The sequence below is a fragment of the Phyllobates terribilis genome, unplaced genomic scaffold, assembly GCF_046119375.1.
Source record: "Phyllobates terribilis strain yellow unplaced genomic scaffold, ASM4611937v1 Scaffold_9__5_contigs__length_417890890, whole genome shotgun sequence".
Taxonomy (NCBI): Eukaryota; Metazoa; Chordata; class Amphibia; order Anura; family Dendrobatidae; genus Phyllobates; species Phyllobates terribilis.
Genome location: NW_027362769.1, coordinates 287458149 through 287485839, shown reverse-complemented (window position 1 = coordinate 287485839; position 27691 = coordinate 287458149). Strand labels below are relative to the sequence as shown.

At 51.0% G+C, this 27691-nt stretch overlaps 1 protein-coding gene across 1 annotated transcript in view; it reads right to left on the bottom strand.

Moving 5' to 3' along the window:
• Positions 1-27691, bottom strand: part of DNAH7 (dynein axonemal heavy chain 7) — a 505238-nt gene that overhangs the window by 386291 nt on the left and 91256 nt on the right. The window contains exon 10 of the mRNA XM_073647873.1: positions 23780-23963. Within this exon, the coding sequence (XP_073503974.1) occupies positions 23780-23963 (184 nt within the window). The remainder of the gene's footprint in view (positions 1-23779; positions 23964-27691) is intronic.

The window sequence follows — 27691 nt, the reverse complement described above, 5'->3', positions numbered from 1 at the left end:
GTAGGAGAAATATAGAGAAAAAGCGTTCTTTGAAATGGGTGGAAAATATGTTTAGTGTAGTCAAATAGTGTTAACCATGATTTTTTCAGTTTTTTTCCTTATTGTTACACTTCATCACTTCAAGATATGTGTAACATACCTGGCGGCGTCCTTGCATAGTGGTCCATCTCCCACTGTGCAAGAGCGCGCACTTGATCTCCAGTCCAGTCTGCTAGCCTGGCTTCCCTCCATGCTGTCTGCTTGCCTCTGTTTCTGCTGCTTAAGGGCGGCGCCCGATCACTTCCTGTTTCGTGTACCTGCTGCAGACACACCCCTGATGCGTCCTCAGCCTATTGCTGTCTGTCACCTGGTATTTAACCCAGCTCCTCCCAAGAAACCCTGCCTGAGCATTGTGTTCTGTAAGTTGGCTTCCAGTCACTGACGTGCCAGGTCCTGTCTATGTTTCCTGTCTTGCGGTATCAGTTCCCGTGTCTGAACTGTGTCCTGTCTGAACTATCTTCTAGTCTGTTGTCTTCTGCCTATCCTGGAGGCTGTATTTCCAGGCCGTTGTGAACACGCTCCTAGCCTGTTCTTTCCGCCTTCTAGGGGCCGCATACCTAGACCCGTTCCTGTATCTTGCCTGTTCCTGTCTGAACACGCTCCTAGCCTGTTCGTTCCGTCTTCTAGGGGCCGCATACCTAGACCCGCTCCTGTATCTTGCTGCTGTGTCTGTTCTTGTCTGAATACTCTCCTAGCCTGTTACCTGTTTTTCTCTATGTCCGTACCTTCCCTTTTCCTGCAGAATCTGATCCCGTACCTAACTCCTACTCGTTGTCCCTGTACTCCCGTTTGTGAGTTTGTGGCCCACTCGCTACTTCATTGCAAGTATTCTGTGTGTACCTGGTTCTGCCTTTCCCTTCCAGTCTGTTCCGTGTGAACAGAGCCCTGTCCCCTCTGCTCTCCCTTTGCTCTGACCCTTGGCTCGCTGCTCCGGCACTCTCGCTCTGCTCTGACCCTTTGCTCGCTGCTCTGGCAGTCTCGCTCTGCTTTGACCCTCTGCTCGCTGCTCCGGCAGTCTCGCTCTGCTCTGACCCTTTGCTCGCTGCTCCGGCAGTCTCGCTCTGCTCTGACCCTTTGCTCGCTGCTCCGGCAGTCTCGCTCTGCTCTGACCCTTTGCTCGCTGCTCCGGCAGTCTCGCTCTGCTCTGACCCTTTGCTCGCTGCTCCGGCAGTCTCGCTCTGCTCTGACCCTTTGCTCGCTGCTCCGGCAGTCTCGCTCTTCTCTGACCCTTTGCTCGCTGCTCCGGCAGTCTCGCTCTGCTCTGACCCTTTGCTCGTTGCTCCGGCAGTCTCGCTCTGCTCTGACCCTTTGCTCGCTGCTCCGGCAGTCTCGCTCTGCTCTGACCCTTTGCTCGCTGCTCCGGCAGTCTCGCTCTGCTCTGACCCTTTGCTCGCTGCTCCGGCAGTCTCTCTCTGCTCTGACCCTTTGCTCGCTGCTCCAGCAGTCACGCTCTGTTCTGACCCTTTGCTCGCTGCTCCGGCAGTCTCGCTCTGCTCTGACCCTTTGCTCGCTGCTTCGGCAGTCTCGTCCTGCTCCTCTCTCGCGCACCGCTCCAGGCGGCCTTGTCCTGCTCTTCTCTCGCTCACCGCTCCAGGCGGTCTCGTCCTCTCTTCTCTCGCTCACCGCTCTAGGCGGTCTCGTCTTGCCCTGCTCTCGCTCACCACTCTGGGCGGCCTCACTCTGCTGTGTTTGTCTGCCACATCTGCGGTTCTGTTCCTGAGTCCCAGTGTGTACTGGGTCCTATTCCGCCTGTGTTCCAACCTGCTAGTGCCTCCCTGTGTGCACTCTAGCCGTGCTTGCCTGTACCCCCCTGCCGGCATACCCGCCTGCCTGCATACCAGTCGTGCCTGCCTATACCCACCAATCTGTGTGCCAGCCTAGCCTGTCTGTTCCTGTGTTCCCCGGTGTGGGTCAACAGCCGTGTCCGGGGTCTGTCCTGGAGTAGCACCTGGTCCCTCTGCTCGGTTCCTCCTTCGTGCACTGGCGTCGTATGCGGTCGTGCGACCCTGCTCGGATCGGGTGAATACTTAGTTACGCCCCTCCAGGCATTCACTCTCCGGCACGGTCCAGTGGAATCACTACATATACACGCACACGCCGCTCAGCCCGGGCGTGTGCATTACAGCATGCTCAGGCCATGGTTCCCGTTGAGCCCCAAGGCCTTCGCTCTCTGAGACTTTTTCCAGAGAATATGTGCATTAAAAATAAATTTAAAAAAATAAATAAATTTTTCTTTAGCTGAGTTCCAGGCGAATTACGCACCCGCCCAGATGGAACTTTCTGCACTCATTCCTGCGGATCCGCCACGGTACTATGGGGATCCAAGACAGAGTCGTGCATTTGTGGAGCAATGCTTGCTACACTTCAAGTTCTACCCTCTTTGTTTTCCCACCGATCGGGTTAAGGTGGGATTCATGATGTCTTACCTAGCGGGTGATGCCTTGAAATGGATTACCCCCCTATGGGACGCACAGGATCCTATCGTCCTGGACATAATGGCCTTCCTGGTGGCCTTTCTAATGGTCTTTGATGACCCTAATCCAGAGGCTCCTGCTGAAGCTTCACTTCCGAATAACCCGGAGCAGCCCCGTTGGGTAATGTGTGTGGGTAGCGCACTAGTCCTCCTGCCCGAAGAGACTACTGCCCACCCAGAATCCACACAGGATGACTACACTCTCCAGAATACTCCTACCAACCTCAAGAGGCAGTCCAGACGTGCTAGGCATAGAGGCAAGCCGTCACGCCAGGGTCTGTCCTCCCAAAGACCTCCTGACCCCAACCTGGAAGTCCTTGCTGAAGCTTCACTTCCCTGTATCCCGGAGCAGCCCCGACGGGTAATGTGCGTGGGTAGCGCACCAGTTCTCCTGCCTGAAGAGACTTCTGCCCACCTAGAATCCACACAGGAGGACTTCCTGCACCCGGTATCTGATGCTTCACCCACTTTAACTGGTGAGCCTGTCCAAGGGTACTCCGAAGCAGTGATTACCTCCGAGTCTGTGCATCTCTACTACCTGGCGGAGGACCCCCTGTTGCCTCCTGAATCCTCCGGGATACCACCTGATGACAAATGGAGAGAGACTTCCCTACACCCGGTACCCGATACTTAGTCCGCTCCGTCCTGTGAGCCTGACAATGGGTACCTCAAAGCAGTAGTTAACCCCGAGTCTCTACACCCCTCCGACCAGGCGGAGGACCTCCAGTTGTCTCCAGAACCCTTCGGGTTGCTACCTGGTAGTGAATGGACAGAGTCTTCCCTATACTCTGTACCTGTTACCTCGGCCGCTTCTTCCAGTGAGTCCGACCTAGTGTACTCCGAAGCAGAGGTTACCCCCGAGTCTCTGCACCCCTCCAACCCGGCGGAGGACTTCCAGTTGTCTCCTGAACCCTCTGGGGTGCTACCTGATAATAAGTGGAGAGAGACTTCCTTGTCTGCTGTTCCTGGTACTCCACCCGTTTCGTCTGTTGCTGAGGATGGTAGCATCCTAGCTAACCAGAAGAGACCAGTTTTTCCTGTGGACAGTGGAAGTGATCTCCTTGAAGTGAAGGATTGGCACTCGAATTCCATGCGGAACATTCTGGCAGGCCTGAAGAAGAGGGGGCGTAATGGGGGGGTACTGTAACATACCTGGCGGCGTCCTTGCATAGTGGTCCATCTCCCACTGTGCAAGAGCGCGCACTTGATCTCCAGTCCAGTCTGCTAGCCTGGCTTCCCTCCATGCTGTCTGCTTGCCTCTGTTTCTGCTGCTTAAGGGCGGCGCCCGATCACTTCCTGTTTCTTGTACCTGCTGCAGACACACTCCTGATGCGTCCTCAGCCTATTGCGGTCTGTCACCTGGTATTTAACCCAGCTCCTCCCAAGAAACCCTGCCTGAGCATTGTGTTCTGTCAGTTGGCTTCTGTCACTGACGTGCCAGGTCCTGTCTATGTTTCCTGTCTTGCGGTATCAGTTCCCGTGTCTGAACTGTGTCCTGTCTGAACTATCTTCTAGTCTGTTGTCTTCTGCCTATCCTGGAGGCTGTATTTCCAGGTCAGTGTGAACACGCTCCAAGCCTGTTCTTTCCGCCTTCTAGGGGCCGCATACCTAGACCCGTTCCTGTATCTTGCCTGTTCCTGTCTGAACACGCTCCTAGCCTGTTCGTTCTGCCTTCTAGGGGCCGCATACCTAGACCCGCTCCTGTATCTTGCTGCTGTGTCTGTTCTTGTCTGAATACTCTCCTAGCCTGTTACCTGTTTTTCTCTATGTCCATACCTTCCCTTTTCCTGCAGAATCTGATCCCGTACCCAACTCCTACTCGTTGTCCCTGTACTCCCGTTTGTGAGTTTGTGGCCCACTCGCTACTTCATTGCAAGTATCCTGTGTGTACTTGGTTCTGCCTTTCCCTTCCAGTCTGTTCCGTGTGAACAGAGCCCTGTCCCCTCTGCTCTGACCCTTTGCTCGCTGCTCCGGCAGTCTCGCTCTGCTCTGACCCTTTGCTCGCTGCTCCGGCAGTCTCGCTCTGCTCTGACCCTTTGCTCGCTGCTCCGGCAGTCTCGCTCTGCTCTGACCCTTTGCTCGCTGCTCCGGCAGTCTCGCTCTGCTCTGACCCTTTGCTCGCTGCTCCGGCAGTCTCGCTCTGCTCTGACCCTTTGCTCGCTGCTCCGGCAGTCTCGCTCTGCTCTGACCTGACCCTTTGCTCGCTGCTCCGGCAGTCTCGCTCTGCTCTGACCCTTTGCTCGCTGCTCCGGCAGTCTCGCTCTGCTCTGACCCTTTGCTCGCTGCTCCGGCAGTCTCGCTCTGCTCTGACCCTTTGCTCGCTGCTCCGGCAGTCTCGCTCTGCTCTGACCCTTTGCTCGCTGCTCCGGCAGTCTCGCTCTACTCTGACCCTTTGCTCGCTGCTCCGGCAGTCTCGCTCTGCTCTGACCCTTTGCTCGCTGCTCCGACAGTCTCGCTCTGCTCTGACCCTTTGCTCGCTGCTCCGGCAGTCTCGCTCTTCTCTGACCCTTTGCTCGCTGCTCCGGCAGTCTCGCTCTGCTCTGACCCTTTGCTCGCTGCTCCGGCAGTCTCGCTCTGCTCTGACCCTTTGCTCGCTGCTCTGGCAGTCTCGCTCTGCTCCTCTCTCGCGCACCGCTCCAGGCGGCCTTGTCCTGCTCTTCTCTCGCTCACCGCTCCAGGTGGTCTCGTCCTCTCTTCTCTCGCTCACCGCTCTAGGCGGTCTCTTCTTGCCCTGCTCTCGCTCACCACTCTGGGCGGCCTCACTCTGCTGTGTTTGTCCGCCACATCTGTGGTTCTGTTCCTGAGTCCCAGTGTGTACTGGGTCCTATCCCGCCTGTGTTCCAACCTGCTAGTGCCTCCCTGTCTGCACTCTAGCCGTGCTTGCCTGTACCCCCCTGCCTGCATACCCGCCTGCCTGCATACCAGTCGTGCCTGCCTATACCCACCAATCTGTGTGCCAGCCTAGCCTGTCTGTTCCTGTGTTCCCTGGTGTGGGTCAACAGCCGTGTCCGGGGTCTGTCCTGGAGTAGCACCTGGTCACTCTGCTCGGTTCCTCATTGGTGCACTGGCGTCGTATGCCGTCGTGCGACCCTGGTCGGATCGGGTGAATACTTAGTTACGCCCCTCCAAGCATTCACTCTCCGGCACGGTACAGTGGAATCACTACATATACACGCACTCGCCGCTCAGCCCGGGCGTGTGCATTACAGCATGTAACCCTTTCCCTGCCAAGGTGTGCAATATCGCTGAAGTGTATGCACAGTTAAATATGGCGGTTGGACAAGGCAGGAGACAGGTAAGCCATGCAAGATATCCAAACAAACACGCTTCTTGCTCAATTGTGCTGCATAATTTATTTTTCATATCTCTACAGTGCTATCTGGAACATTTATAATGCCTATCATGACACATCACTATGGTTATATAAGGAGACCCCTATGTGCCACAGCCATACCCTGATGAAGAAGGGCCGTTAATTCGGCCCACCATAGTCTCTGCATGACCCTATCCATCCTCCCTTAAATACTTTGCAGAAAAGCACCCGAAAAGTATTATGTTTCCCCCACCATGCTTCACAATTGGAACGGTGTTCTTGGGTTTGTACTCATCCTTGTCCTTCCTCCAAATATGGCGAGTGGAGTTGATACCAAAAGTTCTATTTTGGTCTCATCTGACCACATGACCTTCTCCCATGCCTCCTCTGTGTAACGGGTCTGGGAGGCGGAACCTCTGAGCTACTATACAAGGGGGCGGTCCTTGTAAGGGAGCGGGTGGCGACCAGGCAGGCAGTCACAGCAGGTGACCGGGACAGTCTCTGGAAGAACGGGCAGGAGATCACGACAAGTGACTGGGGCAGTCTCTGGGTGAACGGGCAGATGGTCACGGCAAGTGACCGGGACAGTCTCTGGAAGAACGGGCAGGAGATCACGGCAAGTGACTGGGGCAGTCTCTGGGTGAACGGGCAGATGGTCACGCCAAGTGACCGGGGCAGTCTCTGGGTGAATGGGCAGATGGTCACGGCAAGTGACCGGGACAGTCTCTGGAAGAACGGGCAGATGGTCACGGCAAGTGACCGGGGCAGTCTCTGGGTAAAGGGTTGGTACGACCTGTGGCGGCTGATGGTAGACTTGAGCTCCCAGGTGAGCAGGCGAGAGTCTCTGGATAAACGGGTGGTCACAGCATGTGACGGCGGAGCCTCCAGGAAGACCAACAGACAGGCGGCAGAAGAGCGCTCCCAGATGAGCGGGCGAGAGTCTCTGGATAAGCGGGTGGTCACAGCACGTGACAGCAGAGCCTCCAGGTAGGCTAACGGACAGGCAGCAGATGAGCGCTCCCAGGTGAGCGGACAGGAGTCACTGGACAGGCAGGTGGTCACAGCACGTGACGGCGGAGCCTCCAGGTAGGCTAGCAGACAGGTAGCAGATGTGCGCTCCCAGGTGAGCGGGCAAGCTGGTCCATAGACAGACTGACAGGAGTTGGAAGGCAGACCGTCGGACCTCAGGCTAGCAGGCAGGTAGCGGAATATCAGGCAGGAATAAGACAGCAAGCTGGCAGGAATCTGGCAGGTAACTGGCAGGTAACTGGCAACGGGACCTGAGGGCTGAAGCAGAGTAGTGAACAGTGCAACAACATTGCTCGGGCACCTCCATTTTGGAGGAGGTGCCTTATATATGGTGAAGTCCTCCGGCCATTGGCCGGGGACTCCTTAGGACGGCGCGCGCGGCCCCTTTAAGAGGGAGGGAGAGCGCGCGCCCTAAGCACAGTGGCCGGGAAGGAACGCGCGCTGCCAGCAGAGCGGGAGGAGGACGCCGGGCACGGAGCAGGGAGGTGAGGGGAACAGCGTCCCTGCCTAGCAGAGGGCAGGGACGCCGGCGCTACAGTACCCCCCCCTTTAGGCCCCCCCTTTTTTAGGCCAGACAGAAATTTAGCTAGGATAAGAGGGGCATGGATGTTCTCCCGGGGCTCCCACGTTCTCTCCTCAGGACCAAACCCCTTCCAATCTACTAGAAAAAAGGTCTTTCCTCTTACCCTTTTGGTGGCAAGAATGTTCTCTACCTCAAACTCGTCCTCAGCAGAAACCGGAGCAGGAGGCGTACCTGTAGACTTGGAAAAAGAGTTAAGTACCACAGGTTTGAGGAGAGATACATGGAAGGAGTTAGGGATCCGTAAGTTGGCCGGGAGTTTCAATTTATAGGCCACCGGGTTGATCTGACTGATGACCTCCAGGGGGCCGATGAACCGAGGCCCTAACTTCTAAGAAGGTATCTTGAGTCGGACATATTTAGATGAGAGCCAGACTTTATCTCCAGGACGAAATTGTGGAGGATCCAGGCGTTTTTTGTCAGCGTGTCTTTTCATCCGTTCGGACGACTGAAGGAGTGCGGATCGGGTACTCTCCCAAATGGAGGAAAATTTGCTAACGAGAGATTCCGCAGCCGGGTTGTCCACAGAGGTGGAGACAGGAAAAGGAATCCGAGGATGCTGACCGAAGACTACAAAAAACGGGGATTTGGAGGAGGATTCGCTCTCGTGATTGTTATAAGAGAACTCGGCCCATGGTAGGAGATCCACCCAGTCTGAATGATGGGCATTAACGAAGTGCCGGAGGTAACTGGTCAGGTTCTGATTGATCCGCTCCACTTGACCATTGGACTGTGGGTGGTAAGCGGAAGAGAAGTCCAGGGTGACATCTAGCAGTTTACAAGTGGCTCTCCAGAAGCGTGAGGTGAACTGTACCCCACGATCCGACACGATGTGGAGGGGCAGGCCATGAAGACGAAAGATGTGATGAATAAAGTCTTTAGCTAGCTCGGGTGCAGACGGGAGGCCTGGCAGGGGAACGAAATGAGCCATCTTGGAGAAGCGGTCAGCGACCACCCAAATGGCCGTACAACCGGCAGAGACTGGGAGGTCAGTTATAAAGTCCATTGCTATATGCTGCCAGGGGGCAGCAGGTACTGGGAGCGGAAGGAGGCGACCGGCTGGCAGATGTCTCGGAACCTTGTTGCGGGCGCAGGACACACAGGCAGAAACAAAGTCTATTACGTCCTTGTGCAGGGTAGGCCACCAGTAGTGCCGGGTAATAAGTTGGAGGGTCTTTTTCTGACCGGCATGGCCAGCCAGTTTAGACGAGTGACCCCAGTGAAGGATCTTCTCCCGATCAGGTACTGATACGAAAGTCTTTCCGGGAGGGAGACGATTTAGACTCACGGGAGCCACCTGCATTACTCTGGCGGGATCGATGATGTGTTTCGGATCTTCCTCGAGATCAGACACCAGAAAGGATCGAGACAGGGCGTCCGCCTTGACGTTTTTGTCAGCCGGGCGAAAATGAAGAACAAAATCATAGCGAGCAAAAAGCAAGGACCACCGGGCTTGGCGCGGGTTAAGTCTCTGGGCATGCTGGAGGTAAGCCAAGTTCTTGTGGTCAGTGTAAATTATTACCGGGTGAAGAGCCCCCTCGAGCAGGTAACGCCACTCCTCCAATGCCAGTTTGATGGCCAATAACTCTCGGTCTCCTATGGAATAATTGCGCTCTGAGGAGGAGAAGAGTTTAGAGAAGAAGCCGCAAGTTACCATTCTCCCGGAAGATGATTTTTGAGTAAGTACCGCTCCGGCTCCAGAGGAGGAGGCGTCAACTTCCAGGAAGAACTGCTTGTTGCCGTCCGGGCGATGCAGCACCGGGGCGGAAGAGAAGGCCTGTTTTAAGGAAAGAAAGGCCTCCTCTGCTTCGGGCGGCCACTCTTTGGGATTAGTACCTTTACGGGTGAGCGCGGAAATTGGGGCAGTCCGGGAAGAGAAGTGTGGTATGAAGAGGCGGTAGTAGTTGGCGAAGCCCAGGAACCGCTGAATGGCCTTCAACCCCTCCGGTCGAGGCCATTTCTCGATGGCAGACAGTTTCTCTGGATCCATTCGTAGGCCGGTCTGAGAAATAATGTAGCCCAAAAACGGAAGCGAGGTCTGCTCAAAGAGGCACTTCTCGTATTTAGCGAAGAGGAGATTCTGCCTGAGCCTGAGCAGGACCTGACGAACGTCCCTCCGGTGAGTCTGGAGATCCGGAGAGAAGACCAAGATGTCGTCCAGGTACACCACTACGCAGGAGTAGAGAAGGTCCCGGAAGATGTCATTGACCAACTCTTGAAAGACAGCAGGAGCGTTACAGAGACCAAAGGGCATTACCAGATATTCAGAGTGGCCGTCCCGGGTGTTGAATGCCGTCTTCCATTCATCCCCCTGACGGATACGAACCAGGTTGTACGCCCCACGGAGGTCCAGTTTGGTGAAGATTCTAGCCCCTCTCAGACGATCAAATAACTCCGGAATGAGCGGAAGGGGGTACTTATTCTTCACCGTGATCTGGTTAAGGCCTCTATAGTCTATACAGGGACGGAGAGAGCCGTCCTTCTTTTTTACGAAGAAGAAGCCTGCTCCCGCCGGGGAGGTAGATTTCCGGATGAATCCCCTGGCCAGATTCTCCTCAATATATTCGGACATCGACCGGGTCTCAGCAGCAGATAATGGATAAATACGCCCACGGGGAGGAGTAGTACCGGGTAACAAGTCGATAGGGCAGTCGTATGGTCTATGAGGGGGTAGTGTCTCTGCTTCCTTTTTATTAAAGACATCAGCATAAGACCAATAAGGAATCGGAAGTCCAGGTAGATTAGCTGGGGTAGGAGAAGGACGGACGGGATGGACGGGAACCAGACAGGTCTTATGGCAGTCCTGTCCCCAGCGAAGGACTTCTCCGGTCTGCCAGTCAAGCACGGGTGCATGTCTCTGGAGCCAAGGTAGACCTAGCAAGAGGGCATGAGAGAGTCCAGGCAGAACATGAAAGGAGATACTCTCAGAATGCAGCATTCCCACCTGCAGAGTAATGGATTCGGTGATGAGTTGGATGGGGCGTGGTAAGAGGCCCCCATCCACGGCAGCAACAGACAAGGGTACAGCCAGAGGTTTGGTGGGGATGCGGTATTTCTCTACCAGGGACTGTGAAATAAGATTCCCGGCTGCTCCAGAGTCCAGTTGGGCTAGTTCAAAATAACGGTTCTCCCCGCAGACGATTGAAACTGACAGCAGCAGAGATGGAGAGGATTTATTCTTGTCTAGGTCGACCTCTCTGAGCGAACCTAGACACAGGCGTTTCCCGACCTCTCTGGGCAGGCACGGATCCGGTGCTCCTTACTGCCACAGTAGAAGCAGCTCCCCTCGGCACGGCGTAAGTCCTGACGGGTTTTGACCATCTTGGTCTGGTCGACCTGCATAGGCTCAGGAGAGTGTACCTGGGGAGAGACGGAGGGAGTGACGGGTTTCTGAAAAGTAGGAGCTAGACGTGGAAACCTCCTCTCACGGGTGACCTCTTTGGCACGCTCCTGGAACCGTAGGTCAATCCGGGTGGCAAGAGATATTAGGTCATCGAGAGTGGTAGGAACGTCCCGACCGGCAAGTTCATCTTTAATACGGCCGGACAGACCCTCCCAGAAGACGGATACCAGAGCGTCGTTATCCCAGGCCAGCTCCGAGGCAAGGGTACGGAACCGTATGGCATATTGGCCCACGGTGAGACTTCCCTGACGGAGGCGTAGCAGAGATGATGCGGATGAGGTCTTCCGTCCGGGTTCGTCGAAGACTTTCCGGAAAGCCGTGAGGAAGGCAGGCAAGTCGGACACCAGGGGGTCTCCTCTCTCCCATAGAGGATTTAGCCAGGCCAGGGCCTCCCCGGTGAGATGGGACATGATGAAGGCAATTTTGGCCCGGTCGGAGTTAAACTGGTGGGACAATAGTTCAAAGTGCAGGGTGCACTGATTAATGAAGCCCCGAGCCTGGGCGGAGTCGCCTCCGAAGCGAGGAGGTGCAGAAAGCCGGGGTCCGGGGTAAGATATCATGGTATTGGTGGGCAGCGGAGCTGCCGGGTTGCGAGTCATGGCACTGGCGGTGGTTGCTGGTGGAGCAGTCAGAGTGTCCAGGCGAGAATTGACATTCCGCAGGTGACCCAGGATGGACTCCTGTTGGGACCTCTGACGGGACAGTTCATGACAGAGGTCCGAGAGCGAGGGAGCTTGGGTGCCACCGGGTTCCATGGCCCGAGCAAACTGTAACGGGTCTGGGAGGCGGAACCTCTGAGCTACTATACAAGGGGGCGGTCCTTGTAAGGGAGCGGGTGGCGACCAGGCAGGCAGTCACAGCAGGTGACCGGGACAGTCTCTGGAAGAACGGGCAGGAGATCACGACAAGTGACTGGGGCAGTCTCTGGGTGAACGGGCAGATGGTCACGGCAAGTGACCGGGACAGTCTCTGGAAGAACGGGCAGGAGATCACGGCAAGTGACTGGGGCAGTCTCTGGGTGAACGGGCAGATGGTCACGGCAAGTGAGCGGGACAGTCTCTGGAAGAACGGGCAGATGGTCACGGCAAGTGACCGGGGCAGTCTCTGGGTAAAGGGTTGGTACGACCTGTGGCGGCTGATGGTAGACTTGAGCTCCCAGGTGAGCAGGCGAGAGTCTCTGGATAAACGGGTGGTCACAGCATGTGACGGCGGAGCCTCCAGGAAGACCAACAGACAGGCGGCAGAAGAGCGCTCCCAGATGAGCGGGCGAGAGTCTCTGGATAAGCGGGTGGTCACAGCACGTGACAGCAGAGCCTCCAGGTAGGCTAACGGACAGGCAGCAGATGAGCGCTCCCAGGTGAGCGGACAGGAGTCACTGGACAGGCAGGTGGTCACAGCACGTGACGGCGGAGCCTCCAGGTAGGCTAGCAGACAGGTATCAGATGTGCGCTCCCAGGTGAGCGGGCAAGCTGGTCCATAGACAGACTGACAGGAGTTGGAAGGCAGACCGTCGGACCTCAGGCTAGCAGGCAGGTAGCGGAATATCAGGCAGGAATAAGACAGCAAGCTGGCAGGAATCTGGCAGGTATCTGGCAGGTAACTGGCAACGTGACCTGAGGGCTGAAGCAGAGTAGTGAATAGTGCAACAACATTGCTCGGGCACCTCCATTTTGGAGGAGGTGCCTTATATATGGTGAAGTCCTCCGGCCATTGGCCGGGGACTCCTTAGGACGGCGCGTGCGGCCCCTTTAAGAGGGAGGGAGAGCGCGCGCGCGCGCCCTAAGCACAGTGGCCGGGAAGGAGCGCGCGCTGCCAGCAGAGCGGGAGGAGGACGCCGGGCACGGAGCAGGGAGGTGAGGGGAACAGCGTCCCTGCCTAGCAGAGGGCAGGGACGCCGGCGCTACACTCTGGATCATCCAGACGGGTCACTGGTGAACTTCAAACGGGCCTGGACATATGCTGGCATGAGAAGGAGGACCTTGCGCGCCCTGCAAGATTTTAATCCATGACAGCGTAGTGTGTTACTAACGGTAATGTTTGAGACTGTGATCCCAGCTCTCTTCAGGTCATTGACCAGGTCCTCCCGTGTAGTTCTGGGCTGATTTCTGACTTTTCTCAGAATCATCCTTACCCCATGAGGTGAAATCTTGCATGGAGCTCCAGACTGAGGAAGATTGTGTTTCTTCCATTTTCTAATAATTGTGCCAACGTTGTTGCCTTCTCACCAAGCTGCTTGTCTATTATCCTGTAGCCCATGCCAGCCTTGTACATGTCTACAATTTTGTCCCTGGTGTCCTTAGACATCTCTTTGGTCTTGGCCATGGTGGAGAGGTTGAAGGGTGATTGAGTGTGTGGACAGGTGTCTTTTATACAGGTAACAAGTTCAAATAGGTGCAATTAATACAGGTAATAAGTGCAGAGTAGGAGGGCTTCTTAAAGGAAAGCTAACAGGTCTGTGAGAGCCAGAATTCTTGTTGGTTGGTAGGTGATCAAATACTTATTTTATACAATAAAATGAAATTTAATTATTTAAAAATAATACAATGTGATTTTCTGTTTTTTTTATTTTTAGATTACACACACACACACACCTTGTAGCAATTATGCATATACCGGAAGTATCAGTAAGTTTCCACAACTTCTTCCACCAATCAGCGAGTGAGACAGCTGACGCGATGACGTCATGTCATCGCGTCAGCTCAGCTGATCTGCGCACCGGAGACAGGAACAGAGGCACAGCGCCAGGCAACGGCAACAGGAGCGAGACGAGTGTGGTGTTTTTTTTATGGCTATGGGGGTCAGTTGCTGGACATGGGGAGGCTATGGTGGTCAGTTGCTGGACACTGGGAGGCTATGGGGGCCTCCTGCTGGACATGGTGAGGCTATGGGGGTCTCCTGCTGGACATGGGGAGGCTATGGGGGTCTCCTGCTGGACATGGGGAGGCTATGCGGGTCTCCTGCTGGACATGAGGAGGCTATGGGGGTCTCCTGCTGGACATGAGGAGGCTATGGGGGTCTCCTGCTGGACATGGGGAGGCTATGGGGGTCTCCTGCTGAACATGAGGAGGCTATGGGGGTCTCCTGCTGGACATGGGGAGGCTATGGGGATCTCCTGGTGGACATGGGGAGGCTATGGGGGTCTCCTGCTGGACATGGGGAGGCTATGGAGGTCTTCTGCTGGACATTGGCAGGCTAGATGGGTCTCCTGCTGGACATTGGGGAGGCTAGATGGGTCTCCTGCTGGACATGGGGAGGCTATAATGGTCTTCTGCGGGACATGGGGAGGCTATAGTGGTCTTCTGCTGGACATGGGGAGGCTGTGTGGAGGCTCTTACGGTATATAGGGGGCTGTGTGTGTGCTAAAACGGTATATAGGGGGATGTCTGCATACTTAATTCTGCTCAATATTAAGTGATACAATTAATATAAAGCAATTATAATTAATATGTTAATATTAATATTGAGCAGAGTTAATTTCAGCCTATTGGTTCAGCCCTCCACAACAGTCACGGTCTCTCATGTTGCCTGTCTGGAAAATGAACTAGCCATCCCAGCTCTAGAGAATCAGGGGAAGTGCCAGTTTTTTATTTAATTTTTATATTTTTCATATCTTTTTGCTTCATCAATGCCCTTACTGCTGCTTTCTTTCACATCTACCAAATTTTAACACATTTTGCACAATCTTTTTACATTAATCCCGCTCTCCTCCCCTCTCCCATGTACAGCTCTCATGCTCTACTCACATTTCTCAAACACTCTAAACCATCCACTACCACCATACAGCGCACACAATGTTAGCACAAATCACTGAACCACCTTCTCATTCTCTTTATTCTCCTTCTCTTAGTTGCTAGTGACATTTTCCCTGTCCCTGGCCCTCCTTCCTGCGGCACATAGAAATTTTGCTAATCTTATCAAAATTCAGTGCATGCCTTCTCCGGTCTCCCCTCCCCTACATCCACAGCTTCTTCCTTTCTAATTCCCTTAATCTTCGGACTCTCAATGAAACCTGGATCTACCAGTTGGACACCACCTCCACTGCTGCTGTCTCATATGGTGGGCTGCATTTTTCACATACCCCCAAACCTGAGAACAGACAAGGTAGATGTGTTGGTCTGCTCCTTTCATCACAATATGTTTTCCAGGTTATCCCTCCAGTACCCTCACTGATGCTTCCTGCTTTTGAGGTCCATACTGTTAGATTCTTCGAACCCTTCCCAGAAGAAGAAGTTACCAGGCCCCTCACTTATTCTCACCCTACAACCTGCACCAATGACTCTATTTCCTCTCATCTCCATCAGTCCCTCTCCCCGGCTGTAACTGCCCACGTAACTAAAATATTTAATCTCTCTCTTTTTTCCGGTATCTTTCTCTCCTTATTCAGACACACAGTTATAAACCCTTTAATAGAAAAAAATCCCTAGACCAGAACTGCGCTGCTAACTACAGACCTGTCTCTAATCTCCCATTCATCTCTAAACTCTTGGAACGCTTGGTACACTCTCGTCTAGTCCGCTATCTCTCAGATAACTCTCTTCTTGACCCTTTACAATCAGGTTTCCATCGTTTATGGTCTACTGAAATTGCCCTTACTAAAATCTCAAACAATTAACAGCTAAATATAATGGCCACTACTCCCTGTTTATTCTCCTGGATCTCTTGGTTGTATTTGACACTATGGATCACCAGCTCCTCCTCACTATGCTCTGCTCTCTCCGTCTCAAAGAAACTGCTTTCTCTTGGTTCTCCTCTCTGACAACACCTTCACTGTATAATTTTCGGCCTGTTAATCTCCTCTTCCCCCTATTGTGGGGGTTCTTCAAAGTTCACTTCTAGGCCCCCTCCTCTTCTCTCTATACACTGCACCTATTGGACAAACTATCAGCAGATTTGGTTTCCAGTACCATCTACAGGTGCATCTCACTGTAACATACCTGGCGGCGTCCTTGCATGGTGGTCCATCTCCCACTGTGCAAGAGCGCGCACTTGATCTCCAGTCCAGAATGTCTCTCTGGCTTCCCTCCATGCTGTCTGTTTGAGTCTGTTTCTGCTGCTTAAGGGCGGCGCCCGATCACTTCCTGCTTTTTGTACCTGCTGTGGGTCACACCCCTTGTGCGTCCTCAGCCTATTGCTGTCTGTCACCTGGTATATAGCTCAGCTGCTCCCATCTATTCCTGCCTGAGCATAGTGTTTCATTCAGTGTGTGCATGCACTCTGAAGGTGCCAGGTCCCGTTCTGTGTTCTCTTGTCTGCCTATCCTGGAGGCTGTATTTCCAGGCCTGTCTGAACACGCTCCTAGCCTGTTCCTCCTGCCTTCTAGGGGCCGATTACCTAGACCCGTTCCTGTATCTTGTCTGACCTGTCTGAACACGCTCCTAGCCTGTTCCTCCCGCCTTCTAGGGGCCGATTACCTAGACCCGCTCCTGTATCTTGTCTGTCCTGTCTGAACACGCTCCTTGCCTGTTCGTCAGGCCTCTCTGGGGGCCGTATTCCCAGACCCGCTCCTGTATTCCGCTGCAGTGTCGGTCTCCTCCGTACACTCAGTTCCAGTCTGAACTCTCTCCTATCCTTTACCTGTTTTGCCTCTATGTCCGTTCCCTTCCTTTTTCTGCAGAGTCTGAACTCGTACCTAACTCCTGCTTGTTGTCTCTGTACTCCCGTTTGTGAGTTTGTGGTCCACTCGCTACTTCTCTGCAAGTACCCTGTGGGTGTCTGGCTCTGTCTTTCCCTTCCTGTCTGTTCCGTGTGAACAGAGCCCTGTCCCCCCCTACTCAGCCTTGCCTGCTCTGACTCCTTTGCTCACCGCTCCGGCGGTTCTAGCCTGCTCTGACTCCTTTGCTCACCGCTCCGGCGGTTCTAGCCTGCTCTGACTCCTTTGCTCACCGCTCCGGCGGTTCTAGCCTGCTCTGACTCCTTTGCTCACCGCTCCGGCGGTTCTAGCCTGCTCTGACTCCTTTGCTCACCGCTCCGGCGGTTCTAGCCTGCTCTGACTCCTTTGCTTACCGCTCCGGCGGTTCTAGCCTGCTCTGACTCCTTTGCTCACCGCTCCGGCGGTTCTAGCCTGCTCTGACTCCTTTGCTCACCGCTCCGGCGGTTCTAGTCTGCTCTGACTCCTTTGCTTACCGCTCCGGCGGTTCTAGCCTGCTCTGACTCCTTGCTCACTGCTCCGCAGCCTTGCTCCGCTCTGACCCTTTTGCTCACTGCTCCGGCAGCCTTGCTCCGCTCTGACCCTTCTGCCCGCTGCTCCGGCAGTCCTGTCCTGCCCTGCTTCTGCCCGCTGCTCCGGCAGTCCTGTCCTGCCCTGCTTCTGCCCGCTGCTCCGGCAGTCCTGTCCTGCCCTGCTTCTGCCCGCTGCTCCGGCAGTCCTGTCCTGCCCTGCTTCTGCCCGCTGCTCCAGCAGTCCTGTCCTGCCCTGCTTCTGCCCGCTGCTCCGGCAGTCCTGTCCTGCCCTGCTTGTGCTCGCTGCTCCTGCAGCCCCGTCCTGCTCTGTTCTTGCCCTCCGCTTTGGGTGTTCCCTCTCTGCTGTGGTTGTCTACCGCATCTGCGGTTCTGTGACCCAGTCTGTACTGGGTCTTAACCTCTCTGTGCTCCAGCCCGTCCTTTCGGCCAGTACCTCCCTGCCTGCATACTCGCCTGTATCCACCCATCTGCATACCTGCCGTGTTTGCTTACATCCACCAGTCTGTGCCAGCCTAACCTGCCTGTTCCAGTAATCCCAGTGTGGGTCAACCCCCGTGTCCGGAGTTTGACCTGGAGTAGCACCTGGTCCCTCTGCCCGGTTTCTCCCTGGTGCACTGGCGTCGTATGCCGTCGTGCCACCTTGGTCGGATCGGCCAGATACTTAGTCACGCCCCTCCAGGCACTCTCCGGTCCATGGTCCAGTGGAACCACAACACCCGCACACGCCAGTCAGTCCGGGCGTGTGCATAACACTCACTAAATTAGAATATCATCAAAAAGTTAATTTATTTCAGTTCTTCAATGCAAAAAGTGAAACTCATATATTATATAGAGTCATTACAAACAGAATGATCTATTTCAAGTGTTTATTTCTGTTAATGTTGATGATTATGGCTTACAGCCAATGAAAACACAAAAGTCATTATCTCATTAAATTAGAATACTTTATAACAGCTTGAAAAATGTTTTTAAAATCCGAAATGTTGGCCTACTGAAATGTATGTTCAGTAAATGCACTCAATACTTGGTCGGGGCTCCTTTTGCATCAATTACTGCATCAATGCGGCGTGGCATGGAGGCGATCAGCCTGTGGCACTGCTGAGGTGTTATGGAAGCCCAGGTTGCTTTGATAACAGCCTTCAGCTGGTCTGCATTGTTGGGTCTGGTGACTCTCATCTTCCTCTTGACAATACCCCATAGATTCTGGTAGACGGCTGCGCTGACTTTAGTCTTGATAAAACACAGTGGACCTACACCAGCAGATGACATGGCTCCCCAAACCATCACTGATTGTGGAAACCTCACACTGGACCTCAAGCAGCTTGGATTGTGTGCCTCTCAACTCTTCCTCCAGACTCTGGGACCCTGATTTCCAAATGAAATGCAAAATTTACTTTGCATTTACTTAGTGTCAATGACCGGCTTCTGGACATCTGTCAAGTCAGCAGTTTTCCCCATGATTGTGGAGCCTACTGAAACAGACTAAGGGACCTTTTTAAATGCTTCAGAAGCCTTTGCAGGTGATTTTTGTTAATTATTCTAATTTACTGTGTTAATGACTTTTGTGTTTTCATTGGCTGTAAGCCATAATCATCAACATTAACAGAAATAAACACTTGAAATAGATCACTCTGTAATGAATCTATATAATATAGGAGTTTCACTTTTCGTATTGAAGAACTGAAATACATTAACTTTTTGATGATATTCTAATTTAGTGAGATGCACCTATATATGCTGCTAACACCCAATAATACACATCTTCTCCTGACATCATTCCCACCTGTGTCTGTCTGCCCGCTGTCTGTCTGCTGTCTCTAACATCATGTCCTCCCTCCATCTGAAACTTAATCTCTCCAAAACTGAACTTCTCGTGTTTCCTCACTTTAATAACCTACCTATACCCGATATTGCATTTTTCTTGGATGGTTCAACCATAACTTCCAAGCAGCACGCTCACTGTCATGGGGTCATATTTGACACAGAACTTGACTTTATTCCCTGTATCTTAAAAATATCTCCAGAATGCAACATTTTCTCACCTTTGAAACTGCAAAAACTCTTACTGTTGCTCATATTCATTCTCGTCTGGACTATTGCAACTCTCCACTAATTGGTCTCCCTCTTACTAAACTGTCCCCTTTCCAATCCATCCTGAATGCAGCAGCAAGGATCATAATCCTGTCCAGCCACAATACCTTCCCCTTGTGCCAGATGTTGTACTGGTTACCCATCCGCTACAGAGTAAAATATAAATTTATCATTCTCATCAAATAAATTTCTCCACAGTTCTGCAAACCAAATATCTTCTCCCACATCTTTGTCTATCAGCCTATCCGTGCTCTCTGTTCTGCAACTGATCTGAGACTAACATCCTTCATAATTCGAACCCCCCATTTTTATCTTCAACACTTCTCTCGTGCGGCGCCAGTTTTCTGGAATGCACAATCTTGCACAAACCGATTAATACATATACAGTGCCTACAAGTAGTATTCAAGTATACAAGCAGATTTAGCTGGTTGACACATGCGGAATTAACTTGGCATTGTGACATTTGTACTGTAGATCAGCCTGGAAGTGGGAAATGCACTGCAGCAAATTTTTTTTTTTTTTTTTTTTTTAAAAAACGTTAAAAGTTAATTCAGAGTGTCATTTATTATTCAACCCCTCAAACCACAAGAATTCTGTTTGATCCCCCTAAAGTATTAAGAAGTAGTTCAGGCACCAAGAATAATGAGCTTCACATGTGTGGATTAAAGATCTCTTTTGCCAGCCTTTTCTGACTATTTAAGACTCTCCCCAAACTTGTGAACAGCACATGATCAACATGGGAAAGACAAAGGAGCATTCCAAGGCCATCAGAGACAAGATCGTGGAGGGTCACAAGGCTGGCAAGGGGTACAAAACCCTTTCCAAGGAGTTGGGCCTACCTGTCTCCACTGTTGGGAGCATCATCCGTAAGTGGAAGGCTTATGGAACTACTGTTAGCCTTCCACGGCCAGGACAGCCTTTGAAAGTGTCCTCCCGTGCCGAGGCCAGGCTTGTCCGAAGAGTCAAGGCTAACCCAAGGACAACAAGGAAGGAGCTCCGGGAAGATCTCATGGCAGTGGGGACATTGGTTTCAGTCAATACCATAAGTAACGTACTCCACCGCAATGGTCTCCGTTCCAGACGAGCCCGTATAAGGTACCTTTACTTTCAAAGCGTCATGTCAAGGCTCGTCTACAGTTTGCTCATGATCACTTGGAGGACTCTGAGACAGACTGGTTCAAGGTTCTATGGTCTGATGAGACCAAGATCGAGATCTTTGGTGCCAACCACACACGTGACGTTTGGAGACTGGATGGCACTGCATACGACCCCAAGAATACCATCCCTACAGTCAAGCATGGTGGTGGCAGCATCATGCTGTGGGGCTGTTTCTCTGCCAAGGGGCCTGGCCATCTGGTCCGCATCCATGGGAAGATGGATAGCACGGCCTACCTGAAGATTTTGGCCAAGAACCTCCGCTCCTCCATCAAGGATCTTAAGATGGGTCGTAATTTCATCTTCCAACAAGACAACGACCCAAAGCACACAGCCAAGAAAACCAAGGCCTGGTTCAAGAGGGAAAAAGTCAAGGTGTTGGAGTGGCCTAGTCAGTCTCCTGACCTTAACCCAATTGAAAACTTGTGGAAGGAGCTCAAGAATAAAGTCCACATGAGACACCCAAAGAACCTAGATAACTTGGAGAAGATCTGCATGGAGGAGTGGGCCAAGATAACTCCACAGACCTGTGCCGGCCTGATCAGGTCTTATAAAAGACGATTATTAGCTGTAATTGCAAACAAGGGTTATTCCACAAAATATTAAACATAGGGGTTGAATAATAATTGACCCACACTTTTATGTTTAAAATTTAATAAAATTCAACTGAGCAACATAACTTTTTGGTTTGTAAGATTTATGCTTCTGTTCATAAAACCTACTCTCGTTTGCAGTTTGAAGGCTCTAACTTATTTGCATCTTATCAAACCAGCTAAATCTGCAGGGGGTTGAATACTACTTGTAGGCACTGTAAGTGTGCTTTAAGAACACATATCGTTAGACGGGCCTATCACCTCACTTAACTAATCTAATTTTTCCCTGTTCCTACTTTCTAAAGTTATTATCTGCTTTTCAAAGAGCCTACTTGCGCACTGATTGTCACATATGGGGGTCTTCTTTTCCCCAGAAGAAGGAGTCAGAAGAGGAGCAGAAGCTTAACTAATCATCCTCTGCGCCTAATTAGGCCATTTATTATCACTCCAATCCAGACATTACCAATAGAACTGAAAATGGGGGTTGGGGACAAGGTGACTAGGATGACTAGTCGAGGAGGTATGTCATACCAACTTTTCCCCGCTTCTCTCAGCTAGACTGAAAGGGTAAATGTAGTTTAAGCTATACTTTGTGTGTATATAAGGAATAACACTAATGCTGACAATTATATGACTTATATCCTGCACTGTCACCAGTTTCTTCCTTTGCCGACTTCATGTCTAATTTGCAGCACTCTGAGCTGGTGGAGGTGACAAGCTGCGGTGATCTCTCTCATACATAGCACAGCACACAGAGGGGGATACCTGCTCAGCACACAGAGGGGGATACCTGCTCAGCACACAGAGGGGGATACCTGCTCAGCACACAGAGGGGGATACCTGCTCAGCACACAGAGGGGGGGATACCTGCTCAGCACACAGAGGGGGATACCTGCTCAGCACACAGAGGGGGATACCTGCTCAGCACACAGAGGGGGATACCTGCTCAGCACACAGAGGGGGGATACCTGCTCAGCACACAGAGGGGGGGGGATACCTGCTCAGCACACAGAGGGGGGGGGATACCTGCTCAGCACACAGAGGGGGGGGGATACCTGCTCAGCACACAGAGGGGGGATACCTGCTCAGCACACAGAGGGGGGATACCAGCTCAGCACACAGAGGGGGGGGATACCTGCTCAGCACAGAGGGGGGGATACCTGCTCAGCACACAGAGGGGGGGGGATACCTGCTCAGCACACAGAGGGGGGGATACCTGCTCAGCACACAGAGGGGATGATACCTGCTCAGCACACAGAGGGGATGATACCTGCTCAGCACACAGAGGGGATGATACCTGCTCAGCACACAGAGGGGGGATACCTGCTCAGCACACAGAGGGGGGATACCTGCTCAGCATACAGAGGGGATGATACCTGCTCAGCACACAGAGGGGGGATACCTGCTCAGCACACAGAGGGGGGGATACCTGCTCAGCACACAGAGCCGGGGATACCTGCTCAGCACACAGAGGGGGATACCTGCTCAGCACTCAGAGGGGGATACCTGCTCAGCACACAGAGAGGGATACCTGCTCAGCACAAAGAGGGGGATACCTGCTCAGCACACAGAGGGGGATACCTGCTCAGCACACAGAGGGGATGATACCTGCTCAGCACACAGAGGGGATGATACCTGCTCAGCACACAGAGGGGATGATACCTGCTCAGCACACAGAGGGGATGATACCTGCTCAGCACACAGAAGGGGGGATACCTGCTCAGCACACAGAGGGGGGGATACCTGCTCAGCACACAGAGGGGGATACCTGCTCAGCACACAGAGAGGGATACTTGCTCAGCACAAAGAGGGGGATACCTGCTCAGCACACAGAGGGGGATACCTGCTCAGCACACAGAGGGGGATACCTGCTCAGCACACAGAGGGGGATACCTGCTCAGCACACAGAGGGGGATACCTGCTCAGCACAAAGAGGGGGATACCTGCTCAGCACACAGACAAGCAACAGCAGCACAGAAGGAATTTTGCAGTAGAGCGGAGTCTTTATCTGAATCAAGTTCTGATGTAAGGTAAAGCACTTGTTAGATAGATCTGCATGATGTTTTGTCTCCCTCTGTCTATTTTCTCTCCCATTTCCTCAATTCTCCTCCCAACTCCCCTCTCCATGGAATGTAATGGGCTGCGACACCTGCAGTTTGTCTTGTCTGAGCAATATAGATTTCAGCTGGTTCTTCAAGAGTGGATGACAAGTTCAGGAGGTAGGTGGGAGGGAAAGAAGTGTGTGATCAGTATAGGGAATGAAGCTGAATTCTCTGATAAGATACATTACAAAGATTCTTATATTCATCTGCAGTATTCATTTATGCAGCGTTTGTTGATAATACAGTTCCATATAAAAGGTATCTCCCTATACCCACATTGGGGGGAACTGTCAATCAATTCTGATTCCTAAAAGAAATATAAAATTAATAAATACCCTCTAAATTCCTCCATAAAAAAATTGTAGGCAAAAAGAGGTATAACATGGGCATGTGAAAATATATTTTGGACAGGATTGGACAGGATTCTATGGCCAAACATTTTGCAACGGTGTGTGTCTATTGTGTGTATATCGGAGAGGTTTACTTCCAAATTCTGTTTTAACCTTACAAGTGGTGTCACTAATAAGTCACTTCTATGAGCCACACACTTTTTTCCAGGTAACAAAATTCACACGTGGCAACCTGCCTTCCTCTAATTCTGTAGGCACAACTAGAGCCTGACACCATGAAATCAGCCATGGACCTGTGTGAGCAGCACATGAAGAGGACAGGGTTTACTGGAGGTGTGCCAATATTCCAATTAAAAGTGTTCATGTGAATCTAAGCAGTCATTTGGTAGTACTGAAGTGACTGATAAAAAGAATGTGTTAATAAAATGTGCAGCACATTAGCAGATTACTTATGTAATGACCATACTCACTGGTGGTTGTACTATCAGATCCGTATAATCCTGCATGGATGTTAGAGCAAGGCTCTGCAGCTGTTCTGTCATCAGTGTAGCAGCACAATTAAAGAATGACTCAAGTTTCTTATAGTTGCTGTTGCTGGGAATTTGCTTTCTCTTGTTTCCTTGGTAATAGATGTTCTGAATTTCTGGAAACCATCTATGAAAATAGACGAATTGTAATATTATCATCTCTATCATCACTCAAAAATAATTATGTAATATGCAGGCCTGGAAATATTACAAAGAAAGTGACTTGCCCAACACACACACACACACACACATACACATACACACACACACACATACAAATACACACACACACACATACAAATACACACACACACACATACAAATACACACACACACACATACAAATACACACACACACACACACACACACACACATACAAATACACACACACAAATACACACACATACACATACAATTTTCCACTCCCATCACCCAGGGTCAGGGTTAGAGGTGAAAATAGGCACTTGCCTAAGGCACTATTCAGCTTCTACTGTAAGGGAGAACAATTTATTCAAGAAAAAAATCAGTTTATATGTATATTCCAGCCATGTCACAGCCGCTGGATATATAGTGTAGACTGATCAGCGGTTCTGTATAGAGAAGAGTTCATTGGTTGTTGATGGCTCAGTCACACAGTAGTAGCCTGTAACCTGTGACCGACACATGCTTCAGCTAATCAGAAGCTAAACTGTAGTGCCATAGAAGGTGCTCAGCCGGCAACTGAAGGAGCATGCAGAGGGGGCTAAGCTCATCAAGGAGGTGCTACAATATGGAGGTGTACACTGGGTATTTGCACGCATAGAAGCTTGTGTAACACAATGACATGAAATATTACCAGCTCCGTGCAGGGAATACTGAGAGCGTGCCGATGAAGAGCACCGCTCAGTCATTACTGCTGTCATTACTGCTGCCTCCTAGAAGCGTTTGCTGCAATCAGTATTCCATACCCCCAATAAATGTTCATTCTTTTGAGTATAAGGCCGGATTTACAAATGCGTCTTTCATGCGCCAAGTATGGATTGCGATTCACAGATGGGCCGTGGGTCTCTTGACCTGAACTTGCCAGCCTCATATGTGCCAAAGTCACAGTTATAGCCCAAACTCGGACCGCAAACCACAGATACGTGAATCTGGCCTCACTCTGCCTTGTTTGCGCCCTACAGCTGCCCCTCCATCATACTTTCTGCAGATTATTTCAGAACTCTTTCGATCATAATGCATAACTATGTGCGCTGTCTGCAGTTGATACACGAGTGATGAGTGTGAGCTTGTACCTGAGCAGCAGATGTCGGTGTGTGCAGTGTGTGTGTGACTGAAGTGTGTGTGTGACTATAGTTTGTGTGATTGAAGTGTGTGTAGAGTGTGTAACTGGAGTGTTTGTGTGACTGGACTGTGTGTAGTGTGTGTAACTGGAGTGTTTGTGTGACTGGACTGTGTGTACCTGTGTGTGCCACTGGAGTGTGTGTGTGTGCGCGCAGTGTGTGTGTGACTGGGGAATCTGTGTAATTGGAGTATGTGTGTAACAACTGTAGTGTGTGTGTGTGTGTGTGTGTGTGTGTGTGTGAGACCAAAGTATATAGGTGTGACTGAAGCATATGTATATATTACAGGAGTGTGTGTAGGTACACAGTGTGTCAGTAGAGTGTGTACAGGTGTAAAATGTGTTTTGTCTGTGTGTTTGACTGGAGTGTGCGCAACTGGACTCTGGGTGTGTGTGTGTAATTGAAGTTTGTGTATATGTCTGTAACTGTAGTGTGTGCATGCGTGTGTGACCGAACTATACGGGTGTGAACGGAGTGTGCGTGTGTGACTGAAGTGTATGTGTGCATTACAGTAGTGTGTGCAGTTGTACAGTGCTTGTGACTAGAGTATGTACAGATGTTTGATGTCTGTGTTTAACTGTGTGTGTGAGCATTGTGCGTGAGTGTGTGCAGGTGTACAATGTGTGACTGAAGTGTATACAAGATGTGTGTGTGTATAATAAGTGATTGACTGGGGTGTGTGTGTAACTGGAGTATGTGTATATGTGTGTAAGTGTAGTGTGTGTATGTGTGTGATTAAGCTGTATGTGTCTGACTGGGGTGCGTGTGTGTATGTGATCAGAGTGTATGAGTGTATGAGTGTACACTCATACAGGAGAAGTCCCAGAAGACTGGAGAAGAGCAAATGTTGTTCCTATCTTCAAAAAGGGGAAGAAGGTGGACCCAGGGAACTATAGGCCGGTGAGTCTGACTTCTATACCAGGAAAGATCTTTGAACAAATTATTAAACAACATGTATGTAAGTACATGGATAAGAATGAAGTGATTAACCAGAGTCAGCATGGGTTTGTAACTAACAAGTCATGTCAGACTAACTTAATTTCCTTCTATGACAGAATCACTGACTGGGTGGATCAGGGAAATGCTGTAGATATAGTATATCTTGACTTCAGCAAAGCATTTGACAAAGTATCTCACATCATCCTTATTGAAAAAATGACCAAGTATGCAATGGACCAGGCAACTGTTAGGTGGATTCATAACTGGCTTAGTGATCGGACTCAAAGGGTGGTTGTAAATGGTTTCACATCCAGCTGGATGAATGTCTCAAGTGGGGTACCGCAGGGCTCCGTCCTGGGACCTGTATTGTTCAACATCTTTATCAATGATTTAGATGAAGGAATTGAGGGTAAACTGATTAAATTTGCTGATGACACAAAGCTAGCAGGGATAGCTAATACTAGAGAAGAGAGAGAGAGGATTCAAAAAGACCTAAATAAACTGGAGCAGTGGGCAGCAACCAACAGAATGGTTTTTAACAGGGAAAAATGCAAAGTACTACATCTGGGCAATAAAAATGAAAAAAGCATATACAGAATGGGAGGAATAGAGCTAAGCAACAGTACATGTGAAAAAGACTTAGGTATACTAATAGATCATAGACTGAACATGAGTCAACAGTGTGATGCAGCAGCAAAAAAGGCAAATACAATTCTGGGATGTATTAACAGAAGCATACAGTCTAGATCACGTGAAGTCATTATCGGTCTTTACTCCTCTTTGGTCAGACCTCATCTGGAATACTGTGTACAGTTTTGGGCACCACATTTTAAAAAAGACATAGACAAACTGGAGCAAGTTCAGAGAAGAGCGACCAGAATGGTGACTGGTCTGCAAACCATGTCCTATGAGGAACGGTTGCAGGATTTGGGAATGTTTAGCTTGCAAAAAAGAAGACTGAGAGGAGACTTAATAGCTGTCTACAAATATGTCAAGGGCTGTCACATTGTAGAAGGATCATCTTTATTCTCATTTGCACAAGGAAAGACTAGAAGCAATGGGATGAAACTAAATGGGAGGAGACACAGATTAGATATTAGAAAAAACTTTTTGACAGTTAGGGTGATTAATGAGTGGAACAGGCTGCCACGAGAGGTGGTGAGTTCCCCTTCAATGGACGTCTTCAAACAGAGGCTGGACAGACATCTGTCTGAGATGATCTAGTGAATCCTGCTTTGAGCAGGGGGTTGGACCAGATGACCCAGGAGGTCCCTTCCAACTCTACCATTCTATGATTCTATGATTCTATGAGTGTGACTGGAGTGTGTGTAAGTGCCTATGTGCATGACTGAACTGTATGTGTGTACAAGTGTGCAGTGCGTGTGACAATATGCAGGTGAGCAGACTGTGTTGTGATGATATTATATCATAGTTTGAGTAGTGTATTTAAGTGGAGAGTGCGTGTTTGTAAAATATATACAATAGATGGGCAGAATGTTTGCAAGAACAGTCACAATGTTTTCTCCTTTTCTAATGTGTTTGAGTGTAGGCAGCTATTGCACTAAACTGGGGGGGTGCATTATAAAGACTTTG